At 40.1% G+C, this 17,903-nt stretch overlaps 1 protein-coding gene across 3 annotated transcripts in view; it reads left to right on the forward strand.

Annotated features, from left to right (window-relative positions):
- The window catches only part of SGPL1 (sphingosine-1-phosphate lyase 1), a 53,929-nt gene that overhangs the window by 22,966 nt on the left and 13,060 nt on the right, over positions 1-17,903 (forward strand). For all 3 annotated transcript variants that reach the window (XM_045514214.2, XM_010951645.3, XM_045514215.2), the window contains exons 3-7: positions 1,252-1,417; positions 6,551-6,618; positions 9,759-9,906; positions 12,216-12,292; positions 13,726-13,854. In XM_045514214.2, the coding sequence (XP_045370170.1) occupies positions 1,252-1,417; positions 6,551-6,618; positions 9,759-9,906; positions 12,216-12,292; positions 13,726-13,854 (588 nt within the window). The remainder of the gene's footprint in view (positions 1-1,251; positions 1,418-6,550; positions 6,619-9,758; positions 9,907-12,215; positions 12,293-13,725; positions 13,855-17,903) is intronic.

Raw genomic sequence — 17,903 nt, forward strand, 5'->3', positions numbered from 1 at the left:
TTGGATAGGCCTTCCTTCGTGGTCTTTCTTACCACTGCACTTACATCCTTTTTATAATGTTTATCCTGAGGAGGTTTAATTACTCATTTATGTATGTGTTTGCCCGTGTGTGTCTGCAAGTGTATGTGTAGACCTCTCCTACTAGATCGTGAGCTGAGTAAGGGCGAGAGCTTACAGTGTTTACCTTATTGCTCCCCCAGCTTAATGCTTTAAACACTGGAGATGCTTTATAAATGTTGACTAAGTGAATGCATGGCAAGCTAAAGATGAATTTATTTTGTACAGGGCACTCTGGGGGCTTGTGAATGTGACTGGAATCTTGTCAGTCTTCAGGGACCTAACCGTGTTGTCAGGGAGATGAGGAACAGATGAGTGGCCCGCAGGGCAAGTTGTGATCAACTGTGTAGAAGCACAAATGAATACTGGAGGATTTAATGGGGGAGATTAATTCTCATGAGTGAGGTATTTTGGTAAATTTTCAGATGAAAAATTTTCTTGCTTGTGCCAGGTATTGTGAGGGGGTAAGATACGGTTCCTGGCTTTGAGAGTTTTTAAGTCAAATTGGGCCTTAGAGTGGAGACTGCCCTGTGGGCCTGTTTTTGTATAGCCTGTGAGCTAAGAGTGATACTTGAATTTTTGAAGTTGTTTTTATAAAAGAATGTTTTGTGATATGTGAAATTATATGAAATTTAAATTTTAGCATCTGTAATTTTTGTTGGAACATAGGTACGTTTATTTGTTTACCCTCTGTTTTGACTGCATCTGTGCTCGAACAGCAGTTAAGTAGTTGTGACAGAGACGGTTTGGCCTGCAGTGCCTGAAATATTTATTCTCTGGCCTTTTACAGAACTAGTCTGCTGACTTTGTGGTTTGAAGATGGGAAAGATTCAAATAGAGAAGAGAAAGACATTTACATTGAGAGGAGTAGTTTGAGTTAAGAGAGTGGAACAATGAATACTGCAGTCATCTAGAAGCTTTAGAGCTGAAACGATGATCTAGCTTAGCCTTTTATTTTACAGATAGACAGAAGATCAAAAACTGTCAAAGTCCACATGACTGGTAAGGGGCAGTGTGCACTGGAGTTACTGGAGCAGAAGCTTTGCCGACTTCAGAGATGATAAGATAATTGCTGGGGTAGGGCCAGATCATGAATGGCCTTGCCCTTGAAAAATGAGAGTTGAAGAACAAACTAAGAATAGACTTTCTCTCTTCTCTGAATGTAATCTTTCTTTTTTTCTCTTGTATTTCTAGAAGGCCTTTGAGCCCTACTTCGAGATTTTGGAAGTGTATTCCACAAAGGCCAAGAATTATGTAAATGGGCATTGCACCAAGTATGAGCCCTGGCAGCTGATTGCGTGGAGTGTCGTGTGGACCCTGCTGATAGTCTGGGTATACCATTTTGTCTTCCAGCCAGAGAGTAAGTACACTGTCCCCTCTGTAAAGTATAGTGGAGTTACCCTGGCTTTGAAACTCATGGCTAATGGGTTGGACTGATTTCTTGCCTGATTGGGTTGGTTTTGATTTTTTAAATCTGCTTAGTTGGAAAGCAGGACATTGCCTTCTGACTGGTAAAGTTTTAATGGGACTGTTGTGTAACTGTAACTGTTTATGTTGATTTTTCTGGTTTTGCAGTTTACGTAAAAACCCGTAAGGGATTAGTCATTGTAAGGATCCACAGAATGTGGCTTAAATGGTCTTCACGTTTAGTTTCTTGCCTAGAACATAATTGTGTCACCTGGAGTTCCCAAGCATGAATTTATTGCTTTCATTTTTAGGCCATGCTTTCAATAAAGATAATGTGAAATTGGAACAACACTCCTGCAGGGACCGTTGGAATGTCTTCTATGTGCCAGGCACTGCACCAGGCTCTAGGGTTATCCACACAAGTGGTGCAGGGTCCCTGTCCTCTTGGAGTTAACCTCTGCTATTGGGGGACAGTACACTTTGAGTTTCCTGGGTAGTGACTCACAGAGCCAGATTGACATGGGAAGAGGAGGCCACTTCTCAGGGAGTGTGGAAGATGAGAAGTCTGTTAGTGATCAGTTTGTAAATCCGCCATCCGTCCTGAGATCCTGCCCACACTCCCTGCAACACCCCCACCACTGTCCCCAGCCTGGTTGTATGTTACCTCCTTATGAATTCTTTCCCCCCACCCCACAGGCTGTGTTTGGTAAATAAATGGTGGGAGTGGTGGTGGGTGTTCTGGAACACTCCCCTACTCTCCTTCCTCACCCTTAGTAGAGTATCTGAGTTAATAATGTGGGTGAGAATTGCTTATCATTTCTCATTTGTTTAAAATCTATATAACTGTTGCTTCCCCGAGGACATCTGTTTGAAGGGGCTCTAACTGAATATTTTTTCTGCTTTTCTTCCTCTTTCTCTGGGAAAGTCAACTTAGAGGCCAGATTCTGCTTTCTTTCTTTACCATGCAGATAGCCATCCAGTTGTTCCTGTAACATTGCCAAATTATGGCGGAGTAAACTGTGCGTGTAATTAATGTGGAACTGAGACATGACTGCCCTGTAAGACTTTTAGTTCACTCCAGCTTTAAAAACCCTGTCCTTAGTTTCTGCTCCTAGTCTTTGCAAGATTTTCTCATAAACTCTGACAAATTAGACAGATTAACCCTTCTACTTCATCTGCTCTGTGGTTTAGAAATAGACACAACCCTTGTCCTTCGGCTCAGGCTTATTCCTTTCCTGGGAAGCCTTTGATTCAGTGCTGCTCGCTGCCCCACTCCTGTCCTTCCAGGTGAAGTGACCTATTCCAGAGGCTTCTAATGAATAACAATAATGTACTTTTCTTTCCTTTTTTATTGAGAGAAAATATATATAACAAAATTAATCATTTTACCCATTTTTAAGTGGTCAGTTCAGTGCATTAAGTACATTCACATCATGCAGCCATCACTACCATCCATCTCTAGATCTTTCTCATCATCATAAACTCTGTATCTGTTAAACACTAACTCCCCATCACTCCCTCTCCCCAGCCCCTGACAGCCACCATTCTGGGTACTTTTCCTTTTAAGGTGGTGCATTTGTAAAACCAAACTACGGTCAGAGATCTTGAAATTTATATTTCTTTGCTGTGATCAGTGTTAGTTTTAGGTATTCACTTCTGTTTTCAGTTGTGCAGCCCACGATGCCCATGTGTCTTTTGCATAACTGATAGCAGAAGTACTGCCATCTTAGGACCTGGTACTTACTTAACTGCCATTAGTGTTGTAAAAAGAATGTGTCAGCCTCTGAGCATGCTGTGAGAAAGTTAATAGTGGCAGTGTGTTAATGGTATGTGCTGTCTAAATCTGCGTGAGCTGAACTCAAAGGCATTGCGGTTGTTTTATTTTTAGTAGCATTTTTTTTTCTTATTAAAGCAGTACATGTTTATTGTATAAAATTAGGCAATATAGATAATCCATAAGAACAAAATTAAAATCTTGTTACCTAGAGATAACCACTATTTATGTATCTGTATCTCTTTCTATGTCTGAATTGAGTTGAACCATACAAAATACAGTTTTTGTTGGTCAAAAATTGTTGAATATTGGCAATTTCATATAACCTTAACACATATACACACACAACACCTTTTTATTTTGTAACTTCCAACTTGAATATTAGACACAGATAGAAATGTCTTCCCTCCAGAGATTGGAGATAATTTTGATAGAATTGCCAATTTTTTCATCACCTGGCTCATGTAGCAGAAGTATTCTACATATCACTGAATACCCAGTTGCTTTTAAAAGTATATTGCCCTAGAGGAGTCTAAAAGTCTGGACTAGTAATAAATTTTGGTGATCTTCAAACTTTGAGTACCCGTCTGAGGAGGAGAGGGTAACTGGAACACAGGGTGGACACGGGGAGATAAGAACTGGATGTGGCGGGAGGGGATGTCAGGGGCGGGCAGGGTTTGCAGCCCTTTTAAGTTGTTCGCTCTTCCTTTATTCTGCTCCGTGGTTATCAGCTCATATCCTTATTAACTGATGTTGACTTTAACTGTGGGATTGTGCATAGATCATTCTTAGCCTGTTTCCTCACAGCAAGATGGGTGTAAAAATAAAATACCTGCCTTACCTAGTCAGGATGATGTGAGGGCTGAGTGGCATAATTGGTGAGATAGTAAATTATAAACTGTGAAGAGCTGTGCATTGTTGGTCTTAACTGGCATTTTCTATTTTACTAACTTAAAACATTCTAGTTACTTTTTTCTGTACCTTTGGGGACTTTTGCTTTTGAGATAATCTTTTTTGTTTGTTTTTTAAAATGAAAAAAATTTTTAAAAAATTTTTGGGGTAGGTAATTGAGTTTACTTATGTATGTATATATGTATGTATATATGTATGTATGTATTTATAGAGGAGATACTGGGGATTGAACCCAGGACCTCGTGCTTGCTAAGCATGTGCTCTACCACTTGAGCTATACCCCCCCCACCAAGATAATCTTTTTTGATGACATGATCTTCTTATTTTTAATCTCTCCGTCTTTGATCCTGTATTTTGCTCTTTTTACTCAACCTGCACCATTTTATCTCAGTGTGTTCACAAAATTAGTGTATTCTTTTATCCTCCATCTAGTCACATTGGTGTACTTTTGGACACCTGACTGAGCTTGCTGATTTCCAGACCTCTTTTTACCTCATTAATTAATTACTTCAATCATTAAATAAGGAAGTGGTTCTGAATCTTAACAGCTTCAGCATTTTTAGAAATAGTCAAATAACAAGCAGCTTAAATAGCCAACACTAAGTTATATTAATTTGATGGACTGTTACGGTAACATTTAAAAAGACATTTAGGAAGAATTTTTAATAATATAAAAATGCCATAAATGAGAAGAAGATGTAATATTGTACAAACAATAAGATCTCAGCTATGTATTACAATATATAGAATGTAGGACTGAAAGGAAATACTCCAAAATTTAAACAAAAAACTACCAACAGTGGTTTCAGTCACTTTGTCTAGTTAGTCTGTGTCTTAGTTACCTGGTTTTGTCCCAGACATTTACATAGTGTTGACCTCAGTGCTAGGCACTGAAGGATACAAACTAAGCAAAAATAGCTATTAAAGATGCAGGGCATCATAATAAATACCAAGGAAAGTAGACACACATTCTGTGAGAGCTCCTTCTGGCCAGGGAAATTGAAACACTCAGATCTCCTAGGAAAGCAGGGAAGTTCATTCAGTTCATGCCTTGTATCCTTGTATAAAGCCTAGGTTTAGATTCCTTAGAGGTTCATTTGGCATAAGTGAAAATTCCTGCTGGGCATTTGAAGCAGCGTAGAGTCCTGGGAGTCCAGGACTAGGAAGACAAAGGCTTCAGTTAAATCCCTGCCCCATCACTGATTTGATCTGTGGCCTTGAGCAGGTTATTAATGCTTTGATCCTTAGTTCTTGTGGTGATAGGTAGTGCCTTCTCTGCCAACCTCAAAATCTTGTCAGAGTGAGTTCAGATATATATATATATATATAATGTGAATTCATTTAAAGGTGTAATCGTCTATTTAGATGCCATCTTTTTATAATTATTTATGATGGACAGGATCAGAATTCCATATTTCCTATTTACTGCCCAAAAGAATGGAGTCTGATTGGTGTCCATGAAGTTGAAGGCCTTTTTAGGTCCAGAAAATGTTGCTGGGGTGTGGGTTGAATGAGAAAATGGAGCATAGATCCTGGGAAAAAAAAAAAAAACCATGGGTTGGTCATTTGTTTTGAAGGAGGGAAGAAAAATGTTGCACACCTGCAACACTTTTGATCCAGCAGTTCTGTTTCTGGGAGTTTATCCTGTAGGGTATACTCTTATGTATGCAGTGTGTTGTGTATTACAAGGCTAGCTGTTTCAGCACAGTTTGTAAATAGCAAATACTAGAAACAACCTAAGTTTCCATCAGGAAGGGGCATGTTAAGTAAGTTAGAATACATCTTGGGGGAGGGTGTAGCTCAGTGGTAGAGTGAATGCCTAGCATGCATAAGGTCCTGGGTTCAATCCCCACTACCTCCATTTAATATATAAATAAACCAACCAACCTAATCCCCCCCCCCCGCCAAAATTAGAGTACATCCATCTAATGGAATATTCTACAGCTATAAAAATGAATGAGGAAGCACTGATCTTTAAAAGAATATTCCGAAGTAGAAAAACAAGGTCTAGTACAGTAGTAGTGGTATACTACCTTTTGTGTAAAAGGGACAAATATGAATATGTCTTTATTCTTGCTTGTATATTCATAAAGAAATTCTAGGGGAGTATCTAGAAACTAATAGTAGTGTTTACCTGGAGGTAGGATGGGGGTCTGAGGGATAGATGAGAATGTGTGTGTGTCTCTGTGTGTGTGCCTTTTTTTTTTTAACCATGTAAATAAATTACTTATTCAAAAATTGAAAGTTTTTCTTTTTTTTTTTTAAATGGAAAGAAACTACCTCTGCAGTCTGAAGGCAAGTGAGATTGCGGAGGATATATTGAATACATTCATACATTATGACTAGCAGGTCATACCCATGGAAATTTATTTGGATAATAGAACCATTTGTTTCTTTAAGGTTTATGGTCAAGATTTAAAAAGAGATGTTTTAAGCTCATCCGGAAGATGCCTATTGTTGGTCGCAAGGTAAGTAGAATCTGAGTGTATCTTTCTCCTCCTCTGCCCCCCACTCCCATGATCATTAAACCTTTTTCTATTTACTGAACCTAGGATTCTTAAGGGGATGAGTGATTTTTGTTCCCCACCTCCAAGAAACAGTTGACAGCATTCGGAGACATTTTTGGATGTCACAGCTGGAGGTGTCTGATTCCGGCACCTAGTGGGCAGGGGCCAGGGTGCTGCTGCAGGCCCTCCGGCGCACATTCAGCCCCCACAGCAGGGGCGACCTGACTCACAGTGTCAGAAGTGCCAGCATGGAGAGGCCTGCCTTAACCCTTTCTCTGACATGTTTGACCAAAGGAGAAAGGAAATGTCTCTTAAGGAAGAATCTGAAATTAGACAGCCTGACAGAAGTGACACGAAGCTTTAGAGCAGTAGTGGGCTGGGCTGATTCAGATACTTAGCCAGGCTTGAGTGCTCCCATGGTTTAGATCAGGGTCGGGAACCCTTTTTTATAAAAGGCTAGATAGGAAGCATTTTAGGCACTGCAGGCCGTACTGTGTCTGCCACAGCACCTCACCTCTGCCCTTGCAGAGGGAAAGCAGCCCTAGGACAGTGGGTGGAAGAATGAGCCTGGCTGTCTTCCAGTGAAATTCTCTACAAAAATAGGTGCAGGCCAAAGTTGGCCTGTAGTTTGCTGATCCCGGGTTCAGAAACAGATAACAGAGCCATTCTCGTGCTTTGTCCATGTCTGAAGTCTCAATACTCCCTTGGCTGGATCCTCTCTACCCCCACCCATGCTGAGGATAAGACAGTCGCCTCTGCACCCTTCCCACAGCTTCTTTATCACAGAGAAGAGAAACAGGACAGGCCCCACTGCAGGCTCTAAGGAAGGCATATGATCCTTGATGGCTTCATTTCTCCCGGGTCCCTATCCTGCCCTCAACTTTCCTGCAAGCTTTTTTTCACTTTTGGCTTTCAGTTCCTTTTCCCCTTTCCTGGCCAAACCAGAAAAGATAGCAATTAGCTTCAACCTTTGACTGAAATCCATTCAGACCATTGTGCTAACCCTCCCAGAACTTTATATTTTCAGGTTCATTTCCTGTGGAGAAGTGGAGGAAATCATGGGTGGAGAAGGAGAATGAGAGAAATGAGGGCTTTTATTTGACCCCAAATCATATTAGGCCCTAAAATTAAATCTGCTTTAGTCCTTCTGGAATAAAGGGTAGGGGAGAGGGAAGGTACAAAGGATGGACTGAGCACAAAGGATAATTCCTTTTCCCCTTAACATTCCCTGTATTTTTTCTGCCCTTATTCATCACACTTTTCTCATTCAGTTTCAGATTTTGAGACAAATGCCTGGGGTTCCAGAACCCATTAAATCTGTGTAATAACAGACTTGGAAGGTACTTAGAAACTGTATAATCACCTTTCGGTTTTTAGAAGCAGATGTTGAGGCTCAGTGGCAAGAGTGTTTTTTTTGAGTGAGTGTGTGTCCCTCTCTCATTCATTTACATTCACTTCCTCAACATGTGTTATTGCTCAGTGTCAGGTAGCATTCTGGGTGATCAGGAAGAAGACTTAAGTCCTTCCCTCCATGGAATCTATATTTCAGTACTAAGAAAGACAGAAAATGAATAGGTAAGCAAATACATAGGAATTTCATTTTAAAAGAATGCTGTGATGAAATTAAAATGCGATGGAGGTTCTGAGGCAAGAATTGGGGTGGGGAAGTGCGTGCTCTGCTTTCTAATACACCTCTCATCATTTTTGTTTATTTTATTACAACAGCATCATCTATGCATGGAAGCTCAGCTTTCATAGTTTGTTCCTGTTACATTTATGCAGCATAATTCTTCATATGTACAACTTTAAAAAATTATCTTTGTGTCCATCATATGCCCTGGCATCACCCAGGAGTGTGGACTCTGCTGCTGCCAGCACTTGCCTATCAGACTGTTGTAGACATGTTTTAAAGGAGTGGCTTTCCTTGTGGTTTCGTTGAGGGCTACCCCCCAGAACATCCTCTTGGATTCTAGTCATCCATGGCTAGAAGTGAGAAGATCTAAATGTTTGGAATGAGATCTTGGGCATCAAACTTGAGCAGACATATTGCTGAAACCAAGTCACTACAACACACACAAATTATAACACATAGCCACTTTTCCCTGAGTCTACAGCCCAAGAGTCTGTCATCACAAATAGCAGCCCTTGCCTTACTCTGCCTCCTTGCTCTGCTCTGTTCCTGCCTGCCCCACCTGCCCCCAGCACTTTTCATTACCTGACTTTTATTTTCAGTCTGTGATGCTGAAAATAAGCTTCATGAGAACAGGAGGTTCTTTTTTTTTTTTTTTTCTCCACTAGATACTGCCTAAGTTTGTTTTGTTCACTGCGTAACCCCTGCCCACAGTAGTAGTTCAGCAAATATTTACTGAGTAAATAAGTGAATGCAGGAAAGAAAATGTCTGATGAGGATGGGGAAGAAATTAACCACAGTTGATAAATTATGTAGCAAAAAGGACCTTAGCTCCTCCTAGCACTTAAGAGTCACACAGTACAAGCTGTCAACCTGAGACACAGGTGACAGCCTCCCTGGCTCTTCCCTGCATGTCTTGTGCTTGTGTGTGGGGACCTGTGAAGGGCCTGTGGATTCCTGGTGTGGTCTGTGAGCATCTGGTGAAGAAGCCCATCACTTGCACAAGCACCAGAATCCCTTCTGCTGTTGCTTGGCCTGTTTTCCTAGCTTCTGTTCACGGTTCTACCTGGGTTTCTTTAGCACACACTGTAGCTGTTGCCAGGGCAGGAACAAGGTCCGAATATTGCCCTCAGAGAAGTGCTGACTTTAGCAAATGCAAGCCAGTTAAAGCATTGGCACATGTCAATGTGGCAGAGGAAAGGGGTGGAGGTGGGGGAGAATTGAGTGCATCTTTGACCTTCAGAGAGAAAACTGACGTTTCATACTTCTGAGAGACTATTGCCCAGGCCAGAAAATAGCTGAACAGTCAAAATGTCACTGTATCTCTTTAGGAAGAAATGCCATCCTTGTTGTGTAGCACTTGTGCAGTGCCCACCCCTGAGCAGCTGACTTGGTGCTGTAACTGGTTCTTCTGCTCTCCGTACTGTGTCCTTCCCTCTCCCTGTTAACTTTGTCTTCCTTACCTTTGGAGATCCAAGACAAGCTGAACAAGACCAAGGATGATATTAGCAAGCACATGTCATTCCTGAAAGTGGACAAAGAGTACGTGAAAGCCCTGCCCTCTCAGGGTCTGAGCCCGGCTGCTGTTCTGGAGAAGCTCAAGGAATACAGCTCTATGGGTACGATTCTTGGCAAATGTGCGCTCCCTGCTCCCTGAATGTGGCTGGTCATCTGGTCATCGTTTGATTTTGCAGAGATTTAGAAGAGTTCATCCCTGGTGATTCTACATTCATGAGGGCCCACTCCCTGTCTCAAAGGCCGAATTTCATATTTTAAAAATTACATTACATTCATCTTTCACCCATAAAAGCAGACAAATCTCAGAGAGAGTGGAACTTAGTTCTATTTTCTAAGCCTGAATAAAACAGACACATTAGTTTTTTGGAAAGAGAAAATATGTAATAAAACTGAAATACAGATTCTTACAGAAACTGAAATCTGTATAGAGGCACAAAAGAAAATAAAAAGTCTAATTTCATCCTCAAAAGATAAACACAGATGAGATATATGTATATAAGTATCTATCAGGATGTTGTTAGTGTTTCTGTGTAATAAGCACACACACACGTATATGTATGCATGAGCACATACGGGAAGGATAAATGTACCAAGCAGCTTAGTGTTCAAGAGTGTAGCCCATGGGCTCAGCCTGGATTCACATCCTGGTTCAGCCATTTAAAGTCTGACCTTGGGTGGGTTACTTAACTTCTCTATGCCTCTCTGTCTGTCTCTCTGCAATGAGGACAATTATAATAGTACTTACCTGAGAGGATAATTGTAGACCTTAAACGAGCTCATACCATGTAAATGTATAATGCCTGGCTTTATAGCATGTGCTCAGTAATTGTTATTAACACAAACACGTTTATTACAAATTAAGATTATATTACTGCAAATACCTTTTAAAAATAGGCATTTTAGTTTGGTACAATTTTAGATTTATAGAAAATCTTCAAAGATAATACAGAGATTTCCCACACACCTCTTACTCAGCTTCTCCTCATGTTAACATCTGCAATAACCATGGTACATTTATCAAAACTAAGAAAATAGCATTGGTACAGTGCTAGTAACTAAACTACAAATGCTACTCCTGTTTCACCAGTTTTTCTATAATGTCCTTTTTTCTGATCTAGTCTACTCCAGGACACCACATTACATTTTAAAATATCTAATTGACATGTGTTGAATTTTTACATTGGATGGTCCAAAACTATATATAGTCGAGGATTGAAGGGTGATCTAAAGCAAGGATTAGCATTCTAGGGCCTGTATATTAAAGATTTCTGGGATTATGAGGGCTGCTTGCTATACCATATTTCCTTCCCTTCCATTTTTAAGTGACTGTCCATTGCCATACTCTGTAGCCCCCATAAAAGAACAGGAAATGAAACCATATATCCTACTTTCGAAAGGCTGGTCTGAAGATATGCATGACACAGACCGGTGTCCTCTCAAGAAAGAAAGTCCAGCTGGCCACAAGCCAGAGCTGGCAGGTCACGTGAGAACGAGGGATTTCTCTGGATGTTCGCTACTCAGTCTTCTGTTCTCATTGGAGCTGAAGATCTTGGCTTTGTAGAGCCCATGGCAACAGTTTTCAGTTAGGTTGCTTCTGTAGTTCTCACTGCCTGCTTTCACTAGGGCACAGCCATGTTGTCATAAGAGCACCTGAGACGCCCACATTAACAGATTTGTTAGTACTGTAGAGTGTCTCAGGAAGTAGAAAGTCAGACCTTATATTCCCGTCAGGAACTGTCCTCTGAGCTTTATCCCAGTATTGGCTGTGTTCCTGATGCTGAGCACTGCAGCATATGTTGCTGGAAGCAGGTGGCTAATTCTTTGTGGGGTTCCAGGCTCGTCTAAAGGAGGAGCCCCTGAGACCAGGATGCTGATGCTTCTTATCTCACCATGGCTTGTCTAGTCAGGGATTCACTTCCCTGGCTTCAACTCCGGTGATAGTATACTGAGAATTTTGCACGTTTGTCTTACTCTTCTGCCAACTCTGCTCATAGCAGTTCCCATACTTCCTTTGACGGACTAGGGAGGGAGAGAAGAAGGAAGCCACTGCAGAAAAAAGTCACACTGAGCTATACAGAGAACAGAAAATGAGTATAGATAAAATTGTTCTGCTCTTAGCAGTTGGAGATAAGTCCAGCATTATTACTGGACTATCTTTATTGTACCTAGATGCTGTTAATATCTTTTTCATACAGTTGCTGATAGTAATTGTTGATCTTTCACCTTTATTTTGCTGTGATAGCTCTTCATTGGAATTCTTTTTCTTGATTTAATATAAGAATGCCTTTGGGTTTCCACTCCAATTTTTTTTTCCCTACTCTGAGGAGTTTATTCCTCTTTCTTCTTTATTAGAACTTGTCTTCCCAAAGGTTCCTGCTTAATGATCCAGTCACCTTCCCTTTCTCTGCAGATGTCTTTTGGCAAGAAGGGAAAGCCTCCGGAGCAGTGTACAGTGGGGAGAAGGAGCTCACCGAACTCCTTGTGAAGGTGAACGAGTGCCCAGTACTTACAGGGAGCATGTGGCTCTGCCAATTGATATTCTTGAATATTTTTCTCCTTACCTTTGTAATTAAAAGAAAAATTACTTAAGGAAAGTTTATTGTTAAAACAAAAGAAGTTTAGAAAGTGTCTCTTTACCCCAACATAGGTGAATATGCATAATATTGTCAAAGATACCTTCAGTCTGTAGAAAAGTAAAGTGCTGCTTGTGTTTCCAGGCTTTAGAGATGCCTGTGTGGAAGGCAGATTACTAGGGAAGATAGTCCATCATTTGAGATTATTAATGACAAGATACATTTTGTTGGATAAGAAAAGACAAGGGATGGAAACTTGGTCATAATTTCCTGTACTACCTGAGTCTCAAATCATATGACCTGAGAATGAGCAGTGGTCTCAGTTGTAATTCAGATAATTCTCACTTTTTGTTGACTTCAGAATTGCCTTTAGCTTCTTCTATTTCTGATGAGATTTATTTTTTTAACCCCACTTTGTCTATAAAATTAGTGTTGGACTGATGGTCTCTAGGATCTTTGTGTTTGATTATTAAAACTCTGAAACTGCTCATACCTTACTAAACATTACAGATTTTGCTTAACTGTATCTTGACATAATACCCTCTCCTTACTTCTATGCTTTAGAATCTTTCAGTGGCTTCCCATTATCTACAGGACAGAACCCAAGCTGCTTATGCAGCAGAAAATACAAACCTCTTTGTGAGCCAGCTCCCACCTATTTTTTCAACTATTACTGGTATTTTCCCTTATAAACACTACCTCCTGCCTTTTCTCTTTACTGAGTACACCTTGCTTTTATGTTGTTTTCCTTTCCCTCCTTCATTCTCCCTGTTCTAAATGACGAGTTCCTACTTATGTCTCAAGGTTCCACTCAGCAGACACCTCCAGACCACTCGGGGTGCTCATCGTTCCCTCTTTAAGGCCCCTTACGTCACGCACCTGCATACGTCTGCTGTCACACTTACAGCAATAGCTGCTTCGTGCAGGCACTCTCCTGAGTGCTTCGCGTGTGTTATGTTGTTTACTTATGGCCAGACCCCCATCAGGTAGGTACTATAATTATCCCCTTTAGCATATGAGGAAACAGCCTCAGAGAGGTTACTTGGCCTAAGATAACACAGTTAGAAGTGATAGGTAAAGCTAAGATTTCAAACTGGGTCTGTTTGGTGTTTTAGTCTGTGCTTAACCGCATTTATACTTCGTCTCTTACCACAGGGTAAATAAATATTTGTGCATGTCTGTCTCTTCCACTGTATTTTGATCTTTATTTAGGTTGGAGAACATACTGTATCATTTCCCCAGTTTCTAGTGTTGTGTTTAATACTTAGAAACTTTTGTTTGGTGCATGATAATTTTTCCTATACAGTGTAATAGTCTTACTGCACATCTACTTGCATTTCTTTGCAGGCTTATGGAGATTTTGCCTGGAGTAATCCACTGCATCCGGATATCTTCCCAGGACTACGTAAAATAGAGGCAGAGATTGTGAGGATAGCATGTTCCCTCTTCAATGGGGGACCAGACTCCTGTGGATGTGTACGTACATGCAAGTGGCATCCTATAATCTGATTTTTTTTTAGCTTAAAATAGAGTTTATTAAAAGCATTACACAAATAATACATGATTGTTGTAGGAAGATCCAGATTAACAGCAAGTTTAAAAGATTACTTATAATTTTGTAGTCCATAGAGTATCAGCATTTTGGTATATATCCTCTGGATATTTTTTCTCTTCAGCTTTTTATTTTTGAGAAACTAAACTTACACTGAGTTGTTAGAATAGTTTAAAGAAGATCCTAGATTCACATCTGCTCTCTCCACTCCCCTTTCTCTCCCTCCGTCTTTCATCCTCCCACCTACCGATCCAGGTACCTGTATGATTTTGTCACACCATCTTGTAGTTTTTGGATATACTTCTTGTTTTACTTAAGCTAAGTTTTTGTTTTTGTTTTGCTATAAATGGAATCTCAGTTGTTTTAGGAATACAGGAAGAGGGTATCATTGTATTTAAAGATACACATGAGGATTCCTTCTTTCAGCTTTTCTTTCTAGTAGATGTTTGTTAATTTTCCTAAACTGTGATCGATAAACTTCTGTTTAGATTTGTTCCTACAAACTGATACTGCCTTCTCTAGAAAAAACTAAATTTCCGCTTATGCATGAGGGTTAGATTTAACCCAGGGTGCTGTAATGGTAACCTAGAGGTGCTAATCCTATCAAGTACTTTTAAAATCATTATAAAGTCTGCAAATTTAATTATTGAAGGGCCCATCCAAAGACAAGAACATTTGATAGTTAACTTTTTGTTTTTTCCTCAATAAGCCATGTTTTTACTTTTACATTGGCACAGTGAAAAATCAACATGTTCAGATACTCAGTAGCTAACAAAACTGGTATTACTGGCATTCATTTTCCAAAAAAGAATTCCAAAAGTGTTACAGACTGAACCAACCATAATCTAGCAGTGGGTTCCTTTTTGGCATTTAGATGAACGGGGTGGCATAGAGGGGAGATGACAGTATACTTACAGGACGTAGGCATTCTCCTGTGCCATTGGACTCTACGAACTTTTAAGAAACCACAGGTTAAACAATCACAAAAACAGTTTGGCCTTATCCAGTAGAGTTGAAGATAGCCGTATCTTATGACCCTGAAATCCCACTACTTAGGCTATATCCTAGAAAAACGATGTGTATCAGGACAGATGTATATCCATAGCCGCATTGTTCATGACAGTTGAAAACAGGAAGTAATTCAGATGCCTGTTAGCAGCAGGGCGGGTAGGTTGTAGAACACTATGTGTGCTTCAGGCTGTTGTAGCTGTCACTCAGATTGCTGCTCAAATCACCCTGTTTTTGGTCAGTGAGAACTTCTTAATTTTGGCTCCTGGGTCATTTTGCATGACTCAGTTGGTCTTCGAAAGCTTCCTTTCTTTCCTCCTTTTTTATTTTTTGATGGAATATTTTCATTTGATGAAATATTCTAGGTTCACCTTGTACATTTCCTGCTCCAGATCCAGAATCAGCCATTTGTGCAAGAAACCCTAGTTCATTTATAACCATGTGAAATATTTGCATGGTTTCTAAGTCAGATTTATGGAACAAGACAGTGTAAAAAATTAACTGGAATAAAACCCAGAGAGGCAAACAGACAGTTAAGAGACATGAAGGATAGAGTGAGAAGGGCTAACACATCTCTAAGTGGTATTTAAAAGCAGCCAGAAAAAACAGAAAGCCTGTAAAGTTGTAACTATTAGAAAGCTGATAGTCTCAAAAGCGACTATGCCTGGGCCAGTTGCGGGCAGAAGAAAGATGGGCTGTGAGTTGATACTTGCTGAAGCTGGGTTACAAGTACAGGGGTTTTATGACTTCCTTCTTTTGGTGTGTGTAATTACTCCTTACTACTTCCATGGGTTTAAAAATTTCATTTACTGTATTTTTCATTCTTGGGAATTCTGTTTGGTTCTTTTTTTTTTTTTTTTTTAAATCTGCTTGGTTGTTCTTTGTAATCCCTTTCCTTGGCTTATGTTTTGTTTATTTAAATATATTGCATGTAATTATTTTCTCTTCTGTATCTGATAATTCCATCATTCCTGAGCCTTACCTATGTGTTTCTGCTGGTTTCACTTATGTTGTCTTGTATTCTTACATTTGTGATTTTTTTTTTTAAACTGTGAGTTACTGATTTTCCCAGAAACTTAACTTTGAGGCCTAGATTGAAGTTAAGTTATTCCAGACAAGATTTGTATCTACTCCTGCCAGTTACTGGGGAGTTGCTGGGAAATGCTACTGCATTGGAATCAATTTAAGTCCAGTTCTTAGGCACAGCTTTATACTACAGAAGTAGTCTGAACTCAGATCACAGACTCAAGTAAAAGCTGTCCTGTCATATATTCTTCAGAGATCCTTATTTTTCTTTACCTGAGCATCTGGGTTGAGGAAAGTAGCTTTTCTTGCTGTCCTTTTCTGCACCAGTGTATGTATTACCCCTGAGTGTGGGTGACGTCCCAGTGTTTTCAGCATCTCCTCTTAGCCTCCTTACTTTGGGCAGGCCCCACATTTGGCTCCTGTTTATCTGTCAGGGTGGGAATGTGAGGTCTCTAGGGGTTGGCAGCAACTCTCACAGTTAACACCAGCTCTTGTACTCACTTATCTTGTAGGATTCTTCATTTTGCTTTGTTTGGGGGTTCAGTGTGTTCCTTTATGTTAGCTCAGTGGTGCATGTAAAAATTTTCTTAAATCTTTTACCAGGCTTTTTAGTTGTTTCAGGTTGGAGGATTACCCAAGGTATATAATGTATATTGCTGGAAAGAGAAGTTCCATGATTGTTTTTTTCCCGTGTGGGAGACCTTTGCGTACTTGAAAGCCTCATTCCCCCTGAATCTTCTCTTCCCCACATTTTCCCTAGGGTATTCAGCTGTCCTTAGAGAATGTGATTTCACAGATTTCCAACCATGCCTGTCATTCTTCTCTGAACACCTTTTGGTTATCTGTGACTAGCCAGATGGACATGGTTCTCCATATGTAGAATGGCACTGAGCTTTCAGTCTCTTGTCTTTTTTATCTGGGTTCACTAAACTTATCTTAAACCTTTCCTCTGAGTTAATATTTTTATTCTCAGCCATGTTTAGTCTGTTCCTTGTTGTTCCTAGTTTTTTTTAAAATTAATTCTGTATCGTGCTGTTTGGTACTTTGGTTTTTTAGGTCTTTGGTGTGATTCTTTTGTTTCAGGGTCCAGTCTTTCAGCTTTTGTTTTCTTGAATTCATGTTCTTATGATACTGCTCTGTAGTGAGAAACAGGAGGAATTTCCTTCTGCTCCTTAGGTTGTGACCTTCTGAGTTGGGCTTTTATTTTGCAGGGTACCTTTTTTTCCTTTTTACATATTTGCATAGTGGCCATTTTCTTTCATCTTGGCTCATGCTTGGGTGCGTGTCTGTAGACATTATTTGTTCTGATGCATGGTGGGTGACCTCTTGTCTGGCAGTATTTAGTTGAGGGGAGGGCTCAGCTAAAACCTTGTTCCACCTGTATTAGAATTATCTCAGAATAATCTTCTGAGATTTTGTTAAAAGTTACCTCTCAGTGTTCATGCTGCCTAGTTGGAAGAGAATAATACTCTTTGGACTTGGATGATTTCTTTAGCTCATCCTGTATGCCCGGAGTCCTCACTTTAGTGAGTCAGTCCTGGTGTTCTCTCTCCCCAGTCTGCATATTTCTCACTGGCCACCATGATCTGAAGATAGGGAAGCCCCTTCCACTTGCTTCTGAAGGTTTGTGGGGTATTCATGAGAATTCCCAGGATTTTGCTGCCTCCCCTGGACAGTTTCCAAGGCTTGGAGGAGGGATTAGAAACTGTGTTTTACTCTCTGCTGTGCTTTAGAAACTTATTTCTTTTTTTTTCATTGCCGGTATTTGAAGTTTACTGTGTTAGATTCTCTCTCTTTCCTTGTTTGGTTGTTCTTATTGCAGGGTTTTACTGCTTTTTTCTTCATTCTTGCATGTATTTGGAGGAGAGAAATTCTGTGAAATAGCTTCAGCCTTCCATCTTAATCCAGAAGTCCAACTCTGTGGGGTTTTCTTGCGTTG

Source organism: Camelus bactrianus, chromosome 11, assembly GCF_048773025.1.
Source record: "Camelus bactrianus isolate YW-2024 breed Bactrian camel chromosome 11, ASM4877302v1, whole genome shotgun sequence".
NCBI classification, from domain to species: Eukaryota; Metazoa; Chordata; class Mammalia; order Artiodactyla; family Camelidae; genus Camelus; species Camelus bactrianus.